This window comes from Manihot esculenta, chromosome 14 (genome assembly GCF_001659605.2).
Source record: "Manihot esculenta cultivar AM560-2 chromosome 14, M.esculenta_v8, whole genome shotgun sequence".
Taxonomy (NCBI): Eukaryota; Viridiplantae; Streptophyta; class Magnoliopsida; order Malpighiales; family Euphorbiaceae; genus Manihot; species Manihot esculenta.
In genome coordinates, this window is record NC_035174.2 from 394191 (window position 1) to 412037 (window position 17847).

At 35.8% G+C, this 17847-nt stretch overlaps 4 protein-coding genes across 8 annotated transcripts; 3 read left to right on the top strand and 1 right to left on the bottom strand.

Annotated features, from left to right (window-relative positions):
- Positions 1–474: 474 nt before the first annotated feature.
- On the top strand, positions 475–6684 carry LOC110630957 (glyceraldehyde-3-phosphate dehydrogenase GAPCP2, chloroplastic). 2 transcript variants are annotated; one of them, XM_043950316.1, is made up of 14 exons: positions 475–783; positions 1593–1678; positions 1824–1888; positions 1995–2033; positions 2203–2303; positions 3033–3145; positions 3317–3416; positions 3505–3651; positions 4211–4271; positions 4369–4466; positions 4555–4697; positions 4858–4941; positions 6171–6260; positions 6382–6684. In XM_043950316.1, exons 1-14 carry the CDS (start codon positions 688–690, stop codon positions 6434–6436), a joined length of 1278 nt encoding a protein of 425 aa, XP_043806251.1. In that variant the 5' UTR covers positions 475–687; the 3' UTR covers positions 6437–6684. The 2 variants fall into 2 exon arrangements, with proteins under 2 accessions (XP_043806251.1, XP_043806250.1); XM_043950315.1 differs by having other exon boundaries at positions 477–783; positions 1821–1888.
- A 763-nt stretch (positions 6685–7447) lies between these two features.
- Positions 7448–12159, bottom strand: LOC110600033 (uncharacterized membrane protein At1g16860). Of its 3 annotated transcripts, XM_021736718.2 has the most exons (6): positions 11867–12158; positions 10928–10958; positions 9857–10833; positions 9200–9355; positions 8490–8701; positions 7448–8005 (listed from the first exon to the last, which is right to left on the bottom strand). In XM_021736718.2, exons 3-6 carry the CDS (start codon positions 10754–10756, stop codon positions 7813–7815), a joined length of 1461 nt encoding a protein of 486 aa, XP_021592410.1. In that variant the 5' UTR covers positions 10757–10833; positions 10928–10958; positions 11867–12158; the 3' UTR covers positions 7448–7812. The 3 variants fall into 3 exon arrangements, with proteins under 3 accessions (XP_021592410.1, XP_021592409.1, XP_021592411.1); XM_021736717.2 differs by lacking the exon at positions 10928–10958 and having other exon boundaries at positions 11867–12157; XM_021736719.2 differs by lacking the exons at positions 7448–8005; positions 10928–10958 and adding an exon at positions 8041–8252 and having other exon boundaries at positions 11867–12159.
- A 1327-nt stretch (positions 12160–13486) lies between these two features.
- Positions 13487–14507, top strand: LOC110630731. Its single transcript, XM_021778285.2, has 2 exons — positions 13487–13895; positions 13991–14507. The coding sequence occupies exons 1-2, from the start codon at positions 13537–13539 to the stop codon at positions 14211–14213; spliced, it is 582 nt and encodes a 193-aa protein (XP_021633977.2). The 5' UTR covers positions 13487–13536; the 3' UTR covers positions 14214–14507.
- Positions 14508–15313: 806 nt separating this feature from the next.
- On the top strand, positions 15314–17817 carry LOC110599633. 2 transcript variants are annotated; one of them, XM_021736110.2, is made up of 3 exons: positions 15314–15788; positions 16558–16695; positions 17378–17817. In XM_021736110.2, exons 1-2 carry the CDS (start codon positions 15437–15439, stop codon positions 16665–16667), a joined length of 462 nt encoding a protein of 153 aa, XP_021591802.1. In that variant the 5' UTR covers positions 15314–15436; the 3' UTR covers positions 16668–16695; positions 17378–17817. The 2 variants fall into 2 exon arrangements, with proteins under 2 accessions (XP_021591802.1, XP_021591801.1); XM_021736109.2 differs by having other exon boundaries at positions 15322–15818; positions 17378–17682.
- The last annotated feature ends 30 nt before the right edge of the window (positions 17818–17847 follow it).

Here is a 17847-nt window from a genome sequence, read left to right on the forward strand (position 1 = left end):
AAACGTTGGTTGATGCCGAAGAACCAAAACAGCAAACGTGTAACGAGCTGACCTCGTGGGGCCAAATTAAAAATCTCAAAACTTAAAAGATCCAAACAAAGAAAAAAGGCCGAAAAGGCCCGGACTGGTCTGACGTGGCTTTCGAGGTGCCATGTTGAGGGTTTCTCAGCTTCGCACTGCTTGACAAACTCACCTACGTGATTAACGCAGTCGTAAGTCGGAGCGTCTATTCATCTTTGGCAATGCTAATCTACAGACACACTCACACAGATACTATGAGCTCATCCTATCTTTGCAGTACGCTTAAATTTACTTCACATGATGCGATACAAGCAAAGAGCTCAAAATAGACAGCTGTCACAGTAGCAGAACTCCAGGTGATAAAATAAAATAAAATAAAATGCTTAAAGGTTAAAATAAGGAGTCGAAGGAAACGCTAGCCAGCTACATGACGCGCGCCCTCGTAAGAAACTCCGCTCAAAACGTCCGTTCTTTGGTCTTTGCTTTTAAAAACAGAAAAAATTTTCATTTCATTTCGCCTTCTGCCTACTCCCAGCAGCCGCAACCTTAAAAAGGAAAAAGAAAACCCAAAAAAAAAAAAACAAAGCAACATCTCTTTCTCGTACATTCTCTCTTCTCTCCTCTTTGATAGGGTTCTGAGTGAAGAGATACGAGTTACAGGCTATAATGGCTTTCTCTTCTCTCCTCAGATCTACATCTACCGCTCCTTTGATCGAAGCTCCTCACGTTGAGCTATCTCCCTCATCGTCCGATCGTTTTAAGGTTTTTTACTTTCATTCGATCTCCAGCTTCTTTGGAACATGTCTCATTTTTTTGTGATTTTTGTAGCTTGGTTTTGGTTATCGGATTATATTGATTATTCTTTTGAAAATTTTGGAGACTCTTGTGCTCTCTTTTGGATGCCGAGCAGAAATGTGCTTACAGTTACAGATACTAAAATGGAGAAATGAGTTTCATTGCGTTGCTTTTTTTCTTTTTCTTGGGGGCCGGGGTTGAGGAGAGGGAATGAAAACTGGAGGAGTTAAGCTGATCAATGAGAAATAAGAATATTCTTGCTCTCTCTCTCTCTCTATATATATATATGTGTGTGTGCGTATTCCACACAGAACAAGACTTGCGTTTAATTCATTTATTCTTATTTTCTTCAGTGTTCTATTTTTTTTAATTACTCTATGGCTTTCTGTTTTGTTTGTGAGTAAACGGAGAAAAATAAAAGTGTCAGAGAACTTATGAATTTTTTTCTTTAATAAAAGGTAAAATATTGCCACAGATTAGTCATATTTGTCCTTCACTAACTCAAGTACTTGTATATATCAGCTAATGTCTGCAGTTTCTGGTATTTATTCACTTTTTATTGCTTATTTATATGTGGATTCTGCTTGGTTTTCGCGCTTCCTTAAGAGATTACTTGCTCCACCAGATGGTGGATATTGCTAATTCTCCATATAATTTAGAGAGCAATACATGATAGTGCATATATAAAGGATTTGAATGTAGCCATATTTACGAATTATATGTCTATATCTTTGGACATTTAGTTTAATACTATTCTATTCTGTCCAAATATTCAGGTTTCCAGCATTAATTTCAAGCATCATCTAAAATCTTCCCAGAGCATTTTTGTCACTTCAGTTCCATCTCGGTCATCTTCCATACAGTTGAGTCATTCAGTGCTTAAGTATTTCAGATTCATATGTGCGCCATGTTAGCATGCATTTAGATGCATATTTTACTTTGGCTAGTAGAATTGTTATATGTATTACTTTTAGATGAGTACTGAAACAGTACGAACCATTCAGTAGACGCAGTGCAAGAAGTTTCCAATCCATCAAGGCCACAGCAACTGAAATACCTCCTGCTGTCCTGAGTATGAATCCTTAATTTTGCATTTGTTTGCTCCATTATCAAATTTGGTTGGAACTTGGGAGATGTATTTTCTGGCATGCTAATGTAGTTTATCTTTTTTTGTTTAGAATCGCGGAGTGATGGGAGGACAAAAGTTGGAATCAATGGTATGTGTTCATATTATTAATTTATTTTTGTGCTGTATATATATAAATATAAATCTAATTTAATCTCATGTTTTACCCTTGTTATTATCATGTCTTCTTAAATGAGGGTTTTTTTTGGTTTAAGTTATGTACTATAATAGCAACAATTTTTAATACTATGCTGATGCAGGTTTTGGTCGCATTGGAAGATTGGTTTTGCGAATTGCAACTATGAGAGATGATATTGATATTGTGGCAGTTAATGATCCTTTCATTGACACTAAGTACATGGTAAGGTTATGCACTCAGGTTTCTTAACCATTTTTTTTTCCTAACATTAGACATAGGTATAAAACTAATACTTTCAAGCCTTCTTATCTTCCTCTGGGGATCCATCCTTGTTGTTGCTGTTTGTAAGACTGGAGCGTTGCATGTGTATAGGGTTTAGTAGGAGTGGATGGAGCCTATGCTATCTTGTTAGAAAGGTGAAAGTTAACATAACTAAGGTCTTAATGGATTATGCAAGTGAGTAGAATGTAGTTGTAATTTTTATTGAAGTATGGTGTTATTAGTTCCAGTGTGCCACACTTTGGATGAGGAAAATCTTCTAAAATGATTTAGGTAATGTTTCCTTTCCTTGGGTTCCTCTGATTCCATTCTCAAATATCTCTTTGAGGTTACTCTGTAGCATCTTTTTATAATACAACATCTATTGGTGTTTTACTGCTCCAAATTTAGCCCCCCCCCCCCCCCCCACTCCCTGAAAAAAGAAAAAGGTAGCTGTACTTGATTTTCATAATTTTTGCTTTCCACAAATGCAGTCAAAATGACTTAAAGAGTTAATTCTCTTGGTGAAAGAAAATTTGGATATTCATATATAATAAAGTAAGATCGAAGTCAATTTTTTTTTTCCTTTTTCTTGGTTGTTGGGTAGTGCAGTGGTTCAGTTCTTCTTAACTGCTCAGGTTCTTTGGTTTTGAATTATGGGTGTGTAACACTCTTTTGTTGCATATTATCCAGGCTTACATGTTCAAATATGATTCTACTCATGGAGTATACAAGGGATCCATCAAGGTTTTGGATGAGTCCACCTTGGAAATTAATGGAAAACAAATCAAAGTTTCAAGCAGAAGGTATCACCCAGCAATTTTACCCCCTACATTTGTCTAGGCCATAAAATAGGTGTGGGCTCACTGTGGGTGTGTTTCTTAGCATCTTGAATCAGATGGCAACAGGAACCGTTATCAGCCTTTTTGTCTTGATATGAGCACTTCAGGCTAACAATTAAACTAATCTCTATACAGGGACCCAGCAGAGATTCCTTGGGGCAATTATGGGGCTGAGTATGTAATTGAATCTTCTGGGGTTTTCACCACAATTGATAAGGCTTCAGCTCACAAGAAGGTTGGTATGAATCATAAGTCTTCATCCTGTCTCTATTACACATACAATCTCATCTAGAAGAGAGCTTGTTTGTGACTCTGCTTTGCAGGGTGGTGCCAAGAAAGTGGTGATATCAGCTCCCTCTGCTGATGCGCCAATGTTTGTAGTCGGGGTGAATGAGAGGACATACAAGCCCAACATGGACATTGTTTCTAATGCAAGCTGTACCACCAATTGTCTTGCTCCTCTTGCAAAGGTCTGTTTGCATCCTTATATTTCAAGAATTATTGCACATTTGATCTGTTCTGTAAACCTAACTATTATTTTTTCCAAGTCATTTGATAAGGGCAGTAGTGGACAGATATGCCTGATTTGAATCTTTATATGTTTGTAGTATCATACCTAATCAGTAAGCTTTGTCTTGTGAAATTGATGTGAGAGTGATGTAGAACACGAAGAAACCAAAGATAAAGAGAAAAGAAACTAATTCTTTAAACTTCATTAATTTTCAATAACAATCATAATAATAAATCTCTCCAGAATATGTAGAGAACCTAGGCCTATATATAGAGTATTTGAAGTCCTACTGATTTAAGAACCCTAATTCCAGTTGTAATTAGGAATCCTAAATTAACTTCCTAAATTATTAAAATACAACTTCCTAAATAATAATAGTAGTAATAATAATAATATTTTTATGATTCCTACATAATATAAATATCAAAACAATCCCAAAATCTAGACTTTTTCGAGTGCATTAGATAGCAGCTGCCCCATCTCTTAATATATCTTACAATGTGCCTCAAATTTTGCAGGTCGTTAATGAGGAATTTGGTATTATTGAAGGTTTAATGACAACTGTTCATGCAACTACAGGTCTCTCTCTCTCTCTCTCTCTCTCTCTTGCAAGTTCTGTGATTGTTAACAGATCATAATCAATGTGTATAACATGGCTATGATTTTTTTTGTTTAGCAACACAAAAGACTGTAGATGGTCCATCCATGAAGGATTGGCGTGGGGGCCGTGGAGCAGGACAAAATATAATTCCTAGCTCCACTGGTGCTGCAAAGGTAATTTCTAAATATGGCAGAACTTTGTGGAACATGGATTTATTGTTTGGTAAAGAACTCAGATATAATTATGCTTTTGGTATTGTAGGCTGTTGGAAAAGTTCTTCCAGAACTCAATGGAAAACTTACTGGAATGGCCTTCCGTGTCCCAACAGCTAATGTTTCTGTTGTGGACTTGACTTGTCGACTTCAAAAGAGTGCATCTTATGAAGATGTCAAAGCAGCTATCAAGTAATCAGCCATTTCTGGTTTTGCATTTTTTATATTGTGTGTGTGTGGTGGTGGGGGGGGGGGGGGGTTGGGGACCTTATGCTTTGCTGGTTTGGGTTTTTCCAATTTCTTGAGGACTATATTCAGCAATGACTAAATTAGTTCTAATCTTCACATGAAGGTATGCATCGGAGGGACCCCTAAAAGGCATTCTTGGTTATACTGATGAGGATGTTGTCTCTAATGATTTTGTTGGTGACTCAAGGTCTCTCTCTCTCTCTCTCTCTCTCTGTGTGTGTGTGTGATAACAATAATAAATTATTAGCAATACACGAGGATTCTTTGTTGGTAACTTAAGATCATGAGGCAATTCAGGACCTGTTCACTTGTAGAAAATTAGAGTTGCTTTTTGGTAAAATTCTCTAAGAAAGCTGGAAGAATATCGTGGTCACATGTGCTGATTTTCCAAATGGAGAACTGAAAAACTAGTTTTTTAGTTCTCCAAAATTTAGCTTGATTTGGAAAATAGTTTTAACTTGTTTTTTTAACTGTTTTCTTTTTATGATAAAAGTTTTGTTTTATTATTGTTCTTCAAATGGAAAATGTTGCATTTTCCATAATAAAAGTGATATTATAACATTTTCACAAATAAATAGAATAATTGTTTGAAATTTTTTTTTATTTAAAAATTATAATAATTAATTTTATTATTATAATATGAATGAATTATAAGTGGTAAAAAGATTGAAAAGTAAAATAATTAAGTTTCTAAATATAGGGAGAAGCACAAAATAATAGCTTGTGGTTTCATAAGTTTTTTACTTTGGGATATATGATTTATTTCAAGATTTGTGATTTAATTTTATATCAAAATAATACTGATATGGGCTCCATGTTAGCATAGGGTCTATAAATTGTTGTTTACTTGCAAATGGCACAATACCATGAGGTATGGTTTAGACACAAATTAAATCACATGTCCTAAGTTAGCCCTAAATTGAACCACAGATCTTGAAGTGAAAAATCGATGAAATCACAATGTATTTTTTTATAATTTTTTCTTAAATATATTTTTTAATTATGAAAGTTACGAATAGTTAATGATTATTTTGAATTAGAAAACAATTTTTTGCTATTGACATGTGAATGTGTTCTATATTTTCCCTTGGAAAATGGAGAAGAAAAAACTGTTTTCTGTTGGCAAATACATCAGCAATATCTTAATATTTTCTGGAATGTTGTTTTGTGCTGATATTGTGTGATGTTTGTTCTCTTGCTGATGGCATAATATGGAAAACCATTTTTAACTGATAAAGAACATGATAACTTGACAAACATTTTGCATAGGAATGGCTGACAGTAGCATTCTGATTTTGAGACCTGTGCTGTATCATCTCGTTGGATTGAAAATTACAACAGGATCTGAAATTGTTCTATAGTTTGAAATGTGTTTTTAATGGTGTTGATCATTTTAATGAATTTGTATCACTCTAGGTCAAGCATATTTGATGCCAAGGCTGGCATAGGATTGAGTGCCTCGTTCGTGAAGCTGGTGACTTGGTATGATAATGAGTGGGGATACAGGTACAGCGTCTCTCTCTAATATATATCTCATTTGTTAATCTGAAGATGCACGAAAATCTAAATTGCGATCTTTTTATAATGGTTGATTTGGTAAGTTGTACTGTTATCGTTTTTCCTGTAGCAACCGAGTGCTGGACCTGATAGAGCACATGGCATTGGTGGCAGGACATAACTGAGGAATATTTTAATGAGGTTTATGCCCCAGCAATTTTAGAACGTGCTATGAGTTTCATCCAAAGTGTAGTTAACTGACTTCATATTTGATTTTGTTTTTGCCCGAGCATCTTTTTTTTTTTTTTTTTTTTTTTTCTAATGATGATGTGAATTTGGGCTTTCCGTGATGCAACCTTGAAATAATGTGATACATGGCATGTATGAGGTTTACCTCTATTGGAAATGCATGATTGTAGAGAAAGTTGAATCAGTTTTTGTCTTAAAATTGGTGTTAGAGATGGCCGTCAATAGGTTGATTATAATATATGATATTTTGATGGAAACGAATTGCAAGATTCAAATAGCTTTTGCTTTTAATCTATGTTCATATAGCTTTTTCTTTTTGTTTTTGTTTTTTTTTTAAATAAATAGTAGGATCGAGTTATAATTCCTTAATATTAAAGTTTTGTTTAGAAGTATAAGATTTTGAATTGAAATTCTTGTCATAATAAGGTTTTTTTTTTTTAAGAAAATAAATAAATCGCAGGCCACTTGGCTTATAGTAGTAGTAGGCATCATAAAGCCAGCCAAGGTGTGAAGTCCTGTGCCGATCCATTCTTCATCGTTAATATGAAATAATAATATTTAATTCTTTTTGGAACAATTTTTTGTAAAAATATAGTTTTTTTCTTTTTGCAAATAAAAAGACCATTTTGAGTATAAGAATACATCCCCAGACGCCACTCATGAATGGCGCTTTTGCATCTTTCACATGTAAATTTAGCTACATTGGCGAATTTGAAGTCCTGAAGTTGAAGAAGATTTCTCATTTTTCAGGAATCATAAAAATGGCAGAGAAGAAAATCCTACCAAAATTAATGCTCGTGGCAATTGGGTAGGTCGGCTGACATAAGCTAAGCTCAAACTGGTAATTGGTAGGGGAGTAACAACTAACAAGTAGCTCTTTTACGACTAATTTTCCCATTTTCACTTTGATTAGGGACACGAATATAAAGAGAACCAAGAAGCTCCAATAGCAACAAACGAACTTTCTACTTTCATATGATACTGAATACCTGATAACATTTTTCTTTCTATTTAACATAACCGAAATCTCCTCAAACATGTAAAATTCCCTACAATTCCACCAAACCAACCCCATTACAAAGACCTAGGAGAAAAATTAATTTAACAAAAAAAAAAAACAACAATAACAATAAAATGCCAGAAACACAAACTATACACCCCACCACTGCCACTTGACAACCGTGACCATCATTCACTCGTTAATACCGCCACTGCCATTACCTTACCATCATCATAGTCATCGCAGCCTCGTCAATATGAATAGTGAATAGAAAAGAATTAAAGATAACAGTATATTGAGTCTACAACATTACTACACTGGGATGACATCATTCTTTGAGGTGTCTTCACATCTCAAAACAATACCCTCGAGACTTGCAGGAAAGATGCATTTCGCCCATTGGCACCCTGTCGTAATTGGCTCCGGTGGAGGTACAATCATAAGCACATTCTCATTCCTTTGAACAACTCCCATTACACTAACAGTGCTTCCTTCTTTAATATACCTGGACAAACAACATTTGCAATTTCTTACAAATTTACAAACTGATAAATGAAAACTTCCAAGGCATTACTTTTTCAACTTAACTCACCATTGTGCATAGTATTAGTCTAGTACTTAGCTGAACCATATCAGTCAGGCTAAGATTTCCTCAACTTTTCTCTGTTTGCCATCAAATGCCATTCAGACATTATATCCTATTCTCACATCTCAAAACTATTTAATTAGGGTTTATTTTAATTTTAATATCCCTAAACTTGAGGTTGGCAGCATATTGCCAGCAAACTGAAGGCTTATACTATCACTTTTTGACACATTAAGCAACTATCATCCTGATTCTCACTGCTGCATGATTCAAGCATTATCCACCCATTTGTTACTGTTGACCTAAGATAATAATACTCTTCCCAAATAAGGGAAATTTGTGTGTTTTCTATCGTCATCCTACTACGAGGGGGGGAAAGAAACTTATTTGAATTTGCTCTTACCCTTCTTTCATGCGCATTATTCGATCGTCCCTTGAAAGATTTCTTTCTCCCAACCATCTGACAAACTCTGGGGACAACTCCTCAGTACTTGGGTTGACATCAATGACAAGGGAATCATCAACATAAGGACTCACCCTTGCTCCATAGCCAGTTTTAACCAACGCTCTCAACCCAGATTGAAAATCAGAAATGTAGAAGTCAACTGCGCGTCTCTGTCAAATAAATTTATAGAAAAAAGACCCCAGTCAGAAGTGAAAATCTCAAAACCTGGTCTCAAACAAAGCTGAAAGGCGAAAAAGAATCCATACAGCCGACCCCCAACCAGTTTGGGAATTGGGATTAAGAATTAGATGATGTTGTTGCTATGAAATGCAGTGATAGAGAAGAAAGAAATAGCAAATGAACCTAACTTGGGCTGGACAGCAAAAAAGAAATGAATGGCAACACAAGAAAGGGCATGCATTGTTACTATAAACTACAAAACAGTACAGCTGTCTGGCAGGCAACATCTTCAGTGGCAACCACTCGTATGATGCAGGATGCATAACTAAGGCAGTTCCCAAGTCCTAAAATTTTTAAAACGGACACAAGTATCCCAACCTATCAAAATTGCCAAAATATGATACTACATATGTATACAAGGAAATATCAAGATTGAACACATGGTGGCCATCCAATAGATATATCAAGTCAGTGTTCCAATTACTCACTTCTAATGATCTGAGTCCCCAAGTGAAACGACGATGCGTAGGGTTGGCTGCTTTTGAATCCCATCCTCGATACTCATACAAACTTGTGGACGTATATACACATCTAGGAACTTTTTGGAAGGACGACTCAAGAGGCACATTACCACAGGTGACCACCTATAAAAACCCAACAAAGCATTGGATACATCGATTTAAGCAGATACAAACAATAACCAAAAGTCAAATATACATAAAAGATAAGCCCCTCATATGTTCTGGTAATATAAATATAAAAGAAATCAAATCTCCAATATAACACTTGAACTTAAGCCCCTTGAGCTTCTATAAAGATATTTATCCCCATCCATCAAGTCATCTCCCACAAATATCCATTGATGAGACACTTCAAAAAATAGTATGATCATGGCACAATTTCTCAGATAATGCTTTAATGCAACTTGGCGCACCCCAGAAGTAGCTTACAACCTCTAATCATAGCTTGGTGTGTAGTAAACACTTGAGAGCACTTAATTACATTATGCCTTCAATTCTTAATAGAGAAGGAAAATGGCGTTGGCCCTTAGACTTGATTTAATTCCATCACAAAAATAATCAAGGAAAACATATGCATACATCATATATCACAAACATGATCGAGAAAAAAAAAATATTCATTACCCCAGATATCTTCACAAATTGCCCATTCTTGGCATGTCGCAGCTCGGCATCTGGGTAACTGGCAATAAAACCCATGATTGCGCTCCTCCCAAAGCAGGTATTCCATATGAATAATCCAGCAACAGCACCAAAAAGAACCACAACAACAATTAGGAGAATGGCATTGTGCACTGCTCCAAGAATAAAACCACCAGCAATGAAACCCATTACAAAAAGTAGAATTAGTGACCACAAAATTGGCTTTGGGAAGTTCTTTCTGAAAGAAAAGTCATCTTCTTGGCTAAGCACAGTAACTGCTTGGTTGTGAACAACAGCAGATCCTGGATTTTTCATCGATCCCATAGACTCTAATGGACCTGATACCTTTCGTGGTGCCCCGGATGAATTTAGGGGACCTGAAGAAATAGGCCCAGATGTAATGAGACCAGTTGCAGGAAGAACAGGAGGAAGGGGGCCAGAGTTTTGGCGGCCAGAGGGTGTTACTCCACCAGACTGAGGGCCAGATGACTTTTTTACTGGATCTCCATGTCTATTTAAGGGTCCAGAATTAGATTTCTTTATTGAAGCTGAACCAGAAATGCCTCCGGAAGATGCAGCACCTGATGTGGTGTAGGCAGCCCGGGCCGCTGCATTAGGCATGATGGGTCCTGAATGAGAAGCAGCACCTCCAAATGATCCTGTCCTTGAAGGAGCACCAGTTATGGGTCCAGATTTCCTAGACTTTGAGCCATCGACAGGAATATCAAACATTTTACCCAATTCTCCTGACTTCTTGATATCACCACCGGTGTATGGCATCGCCACAGAGCTCATCGTTGGAGTCCTTTCCTTTGGCTGCTCAGGCCGGCCTGATACGTAAAGGCCATTGCTAAGCTGATGAGATGGGAATCGAGAACCCATCTGGCTGTTTTAAAAGACTGCAGTAGATGTTATGCCAGAGAGCTACTCTGTATGTTGATGTAGTAGTCAAAGCCCACCTAGGAACAGAAAACACCTTAACATTTAGAAAATTTGTTCGCTGCTTAACAGTAATTAAGGTATGTGAATAAGTAGTCTTAAACAAGGCCTCACATAAGAATTTGATTTGAGAAAGATATATGACCTGCCCAACAAACATAAAGAAAAGAAAAAAGCTTACAATGAGCTAGATAAAACAAGTGGGTGGAACTAGTTAGCTTCAATCAAATGTGAGAAACAGCCTAGCCTTAATTATGCAAAGCGTAACCAAAAATTTATGAAGACTTCACATAAGAGGACTATAAAAAAGCGAAAAAGAGAATGAGATAAAAGAGAGGCCATTTGAAACCCATCTCAGGCAAAGAAACTAATAATAATAATAATAATAATAATAGATCCAGAACACCAAAAACTGCTGAAATTATAAAAGCAGCCAAACAATTAAAACAGCAAAGCATCAGATCGCCAAATAAACTAGAGTAGAGAATGAAGAACAAAAAATAACATTGTCAAATTCGTTATATCTAACATTCAACTGTCGAATGATTCCAAGAACACTTCACTCTAAGATCTAGTACTTTGACGCAATGAGTTATAGATGATACAACAACTACTATTTAGAATATAGCCTTCAAAAACTACACCAGAACTAGATTTTAGAGAACAACAACATTACAATTTATTAATTTTTTTAAGAAACCAAGATCTAGAGAAGAAGTGTATATTTAACAGACTAAATGCTAAGACAAATCTAGGATTCAACAGAATCGAAGGAAAGAAAAAATAAAAGCGTATATTGCGCCAAAACTATATAAGGCATCAAAACCTATAAGATTTGACCAAAATAAAACAGGGTCTAAAAGCAAATTTGGAAAAAAAAAAGGGCAACTTCGCAGCTCAAATCGAGAAACTAAAGCATACCCAGATGACATTCAAGCAAAAAACAAGAAAGCGGGGGAGATCTAAGCACAGAAAAGGCGTTTTGAGCGCAAGAAGTGTAGGGCAGGAAGAGGGGCAAAACAGGAAGGAGAAGAAAGGTAGCATAACCAATACCTGGAGAAGAACAAATGGGAGAAAGAGTAGTTGAAATCTGGAGAATCTTAGGAGACAACACTAATTGCAACAACAACAACATGGGTGAATCAAAAGACAACAATGCTAGTAGTAGTAGCACAACTACTAGGCTAGAAAATCTATCAAGACTCGGTCTTTCTCTCACTAAAAAGTAAAAGTTTCTTCCTTTTCTCTCTATCTCACTCTAAAAATGTTTCCTTTTTTTGTGAGTGTCACTTGAGAGAGCCGCAACAACCGGTGAGGTGTCTCGTCCGGCAGAAGCCTCCAAACTCAAAGAAAAAATGATTATTAAGCAAACCCTTTTTTATTTTTTATATTTATTATTTATTAAAAATAGGACATAATTAGCAATTAACAAAAATAATTATCCCAACCCAACAAACATCTTCTCTGTGTTGTTACTCAACGAAATGACAGATAGGTCCTCCACCTTTCTGGTTAAATGCCTATATTACCCTTTGGATGTCCTTTTCTTTGACCTATTGTGATGGGAAATTGAATCATAGACAAAATCTGTGTGATTTTTATTATATTTGTATTAGTTGTAAAATGTGAATCTCTTAAGAAAAGAAATGTATGTTTGTTAGGTTTCTTTTTCATGAACAGGGATTTGTGTCCTCTTCAAGTTTTCTTAGGATTGAAGATTGGGATTTTAATAATTAAACCATCAGACTAATAAATAACAATCAAATATGTTCTTTTTAACTTTAAATACACCATTAATTTAGTTTTATTATTATTATTGAAAATAAGAATTTGAAATAGTATATTTTTGCCTGTAAAAAAAAAAAGAAAATTATTGAGATAATATGGTAAGTTAGATGAAACATATTTTTGTTAGAATATATATGTAATGATTTTAGTATATTAATATGAAATTAAAGCCCAAAGATGAAAATACATTTTTTGTCATTTTGTAAACTGTCAATGAATGAGTGAATATTAAGATATTTTTCTTAACAAAAACGTTTTTGCTGAGATTGCCATTGCCATTGCCATTGCCTGTAACTTACCCTTTAATTTAGCAATCTTTATAGTAAAATTCCCACATAAGTTTGTGGTTTCTTAATTTTTATAGTATTATACACAATGATAGAGAACTGCATGCTAATTCTATTCTATTCTATGCTTTCAATGAAAGATACTCAGTAATTTTTAACATTAAAAACCATGCATGCATATTCAATACTAATACTAATAGTCTCCTGCTGCTGCTGCTGCTCAGACCACCTGCCACCCCATTGCTGTTAATTAACTACACAGGGAAGGCTAGCTGGAAATAAATTAATTCAGCATACTTCAACTGGAGAAATACATTTCTCTACCCTACTGTAGTGAGTTTCCCTCTGCAAAAGCTAGCTTCTCGTGTAACTCCCACAATCTAGGCCAAACAACTGGGGACAACTACAGTTATCATACCCAATCAACCTTGCATTCATTTCATGGGCGCATAATAAATTCGATTATAAATATTTATTTAGTTTTTTTTTATATTTAATTTAACTTAATTCAATGCGTATATAATTCAACTAATAAATTCAAATTTAAGTACATCACCTCAATCTTCTATTAAAAAGAAAAAGAAAAAGAAAAAAAAAACTTTGATGACATGACCAATAAAATCGTGAAATGTGTCGCCAAAGAAAACCATGCAGAAGCCACGTTTTCAAATCTTCCACTCCTTTTGTACACGCGTCTCAAAAACTCAGTTGCATGGATCCAAAAAGCTTCCCCTTTTCCCTTCCAAGCTCCGCATCGCCCTCTTCACCTTCATAATTCAGATCATCAGCTGCAAATTTGAAGAGATGAAGAGGCTCAGTAGAGGATCTGCTCTTTTCATTTTATGCTTCTTTTCCATCGTTGCTTTCCCCGTGGGATGTAAAGGACAAAAGGACCAAGAAAAGGGGCCAGCTGTTTCATTTTCAGAGATGCTAAGGACAAACTGTTGGGATAGAGCTAAGACCATCGTCCGTCAAGCTCAGGCCTATTTCTTTCCTCCAAATATAGAGTACAGTACATGCCTTGAGATTTATATGAATTTACCCATTTCTAATTTTTAGCATCTGATTAAAAAAAAATATAATGTTGTTTTGCGAGATTTAGTTTCAGAGGCAGCAATGAGGGTGAAGAGCCGACAGACGTGGGGGCTGGAGATAAAGTGAAAGAAGCAGTTGCAGAGAGTTTGGAGAAGACCAGAGCAACGGTAGAGGACTCTGCCAAAACTGCAGCCAAAATAGCGAGTGAAACAGTGCACAAGACAAAGGAAAAGGTGAAACGAAGCCTATCTGATGAAGGACGACAAGAATCTGATCACAGTGAACTTTGAGCTTGTATAGATATACATGTCTTTGTGAAGAATGGTTATTGAAATTTTGGTTAAGAAATAAAAAGTTTTTTGTGAAGCAGATATAGCTTTGTCATTTTTGGACTCCACGGTTACCGTTGCAAAAAGGAAATCGTTTCCTGCTCTGCTCTGCTCATTCTTCTAGCCTTTTTATAATACAGCTTTCTATGCAGTTTATAAAGAAATTCTCTTCTCTTCAGGATTTAGCTTTGACGTACTTAAAACTACAAATCAATAGCTATGAAAAGCCAAAAGTTATCTAATTCCCTGAGAAATATTTTAAATTAATTAAATTTAGTTTATTTAAAAAGTTAAATGTAAACAATGTATCATTTATTTTTTTAAATTGAGAAATAACATCGATCGATAGATCTAAAATTAAAATAAAATAATATTTCAAAAAAAAAAAAAGTAATTTCAACCTTAAAGAATAATATTTTAACTAGCACTTCTCTTGATGTTATAAAGCGTGGCATAATCTTCATAAATGATAAGCACTTTTTATCTTGATGGGTTTTCTTGCAATACTAATCAACCAGTTGTTAATAAACAACAAGGCTTGCTAACTGCACAAATACCATTTAATAGGAGAGGGAGAGGGAGAGGGTTTACTCATTGAGAAGATGGCATGAGGCATCCTTCCCAATAATTATTAAAATTTGCCTTTGGAAATTGAAGGAATAGCATGCTGATAATGGGTATAGAGCAGAAAGTGCAAAAATAATAGCATTATTTAGCTCAGTTATATCTATATTAAAGATAGAAATTAAAGGATTAAAAGTATTTTGATCCAGAATTAAAAACATAGAATATCCTGAAATTAAATTTAAAATTTTATTTAATGAATTTGGTTCAATTTAGAGTTTGATTTAAATCCATATCTGCCTTCAATTCCAATTCTAAGTCACTATAATTACAAACTCCCTTTGGCAATTCCAACAAATTACTTCCTACTCAATTTTATAGATAGAATAAAATCTAATTTAAATATATTTAAAATTTAAAAATTAAAATATAATTTATTCTAAAAATAATTATATTATTCCTGCATTGATATTGATGACGTGGGAAGATGAGAGAGCAAGCTCAGGAACAGCTCAAGGTCCAGACCCATCTCCACCTCCACTCTCTGTGTGCTTTATCCAAATATTATATCTCTCTCTCAACTCTAAACTCTCGACGTATCTGTCCTCCGTACAAAAAGCATGGCTCTTTCCGTCTCTTCCAAAACCAAAACCTACCTAACCACCGCTCCGGCGAAAGCATTCACTCGCTTCTTATCCCTCCGCTCCCAATCCAATACCCCTTCCCATCCCTACCACACCGACCTCTCAGATGACTCCTCCACCGACCCCTTGCTTCGGAAGCTCGAGGATGCCATTCATCGGATCCTCGTCCGCCGCGCTGCACCCGATTGGCTTCCTTTCCTCCCTGGTTCCTCCTACTGGGTCCCACCTCCTAGATCCACCGCCGGATCCCTTGGGATTGCCCAGTTGGTTGAGAAGCTCGCCAACCCTTTGACCGATGAGGAGTCCCTCTCCATGACCACACTCAGAGGTTGGCCTTCCTCTGATTACTTTATTAAAGGTAATTGATTGCCTTTTCCATTTTGGAAGACTCGTAATTAGGATTGCATCCAAATGCTTCAATTTTGGATGCCTTCTTCGTGAATTGGTATTGACTATTGGAAAAACAAAGCCGTTGTTTGGTCGTGTTTGGCTGGAATAAACGAAAATTCATTTCGATTTATATCGGTACAGTTATGTTTAATTTTTAATTTCGCACTTCCCCTTCTTGTGCATGCCTTCAAAAACTTGTGATTTGGTCGATGATTTATATGTCTCCTAATATAACATTTTTTGTAAAGCTTAAGGAGGATGAGGGGACAAACGGGGACCAATTTGCATTTAGGTGCATCGCTTGTTCGTCCAATTTTAGACCTAGCTTCCAGCTTCTGCTTCTGAGATGGACATTTCTTGCTTCCCATTGTTCTTAGAGATTTTGTTTTTTTCTAGCTGTTCATGAAAATTCCCAATGTAGAGTGCTCTGTCTATAAAAGTTGTCTAGCAGATAAATATGTTAATAAATCAGTGTTGCCCTTAAAACTCATATATTGCTAAAGCTTGGAAATAGAAATAGGTAGGAGGGACCAGACGAGGGTGTGAAGCCACCTTAATTTTGTAGATATGGTGACACCTTTGGGACTTCATTTTCTTCGTGTTTGTAGAATTTATGCATCCTTCAACTAGTAAGCCAGTCCGTCAAAAGAATAAATTGCAATACAATGTTGATACCTTTTTCCCTTTCCCCTTTATGTCCATTACAGGTGCACTCCCATATTCAATGGAGCTGAACTTGACATCAAATAAAGAAGTGGAGGTGGAGGTGGAGGCAGCCTCCAATAATGCGTCTAAATCTGAAGATGAGGAAGGTTGAATTGCGAATCGAAACAACTAGCATCTGGGTGAGTGAGATTTTTCCTTATCTATGCCTATATTGCCTACTGCTATTTTTCTCTTTATATTTATAGTGCTAATAGTATCTGCTAAAGGCTAATAAGCAAGTTTAGCATACCATTTGGTGAATATTTGGCTGTCCATGTAGTTGAGTTTGAAAAGCCTGTCATTCCTACTTCAGATATTTGTTTAAGTTTGGAGAGATGATTATAAATTTTGGGATGCTAAATTAGGTTGAATTTTGTTACCAAAAAATCTTGCAATTGAAGGAGGCATTTTCTTAATCTGGGAATCAAATTTGAGTTGAAAGTATAAATTTAATATAGTGTAAGGGGAACCTTTGTAAAATGGTGACAGTATTCTCATATCCTAAAATCAAAAGATATGGAAAGCTGGCTTATGACGTCACCTAACAGCATGTCCCTGTGAGGGGAAAAAAAGGGAAGGAAAAAACTATGGGAGGTTACAGGTTAGAAACATTTGTAGATTACCATGTAGATCTGGCATGAATATTTTTCATGGAACACTGATGCTTTTGGCATATCATCATTCATACTGGCCACTAAATTCCCGCGTTATTTATGTACATTTGTATCTTTGCTTACTAGATTTGCGGCAAAACCCTTTACTTTTTCGAACTTGTAAACATTACTTCTATTGTTTATTGACTCTCTCGCAATTATATGCCAGGCTCATCTAGACTTGTAAATTTTAAGCAAAGATTCAAATGACATGGAAATTTTGCAAACTGCATGGATTGGAAGAGCTACGCAGATGCAACTTGGTGAGGTGGCAATGATTTACCGAGGTCATTGCTACCTTGAAACTTGGACTCTACACTGAATGCTTGTTTGAAGTGAAGCAATCACGTTATATTATTTGTACCCCCTTTAGCTTGCTGAATATTTTATTTTCTGATTTGTAGTTCAGATCTTCACCTTCCCTTTGTACATATGCGTTCAGGAATTCCAGCAATGGTGTATCTGTTGTCCTCATATCCTGTAGCGGCAAGGAAGTTCCTAGTAGAGATATATTGAGGGTTTGGATTGGTATGTTGATGAAATAAAATAATAAAATCCAGTGCAATAAACAATTTTGCCCCCAAGATATCTATTTTGGGAGGAAACCAAGTCCAGCTAGTTGAATTGTCTATAAAATTC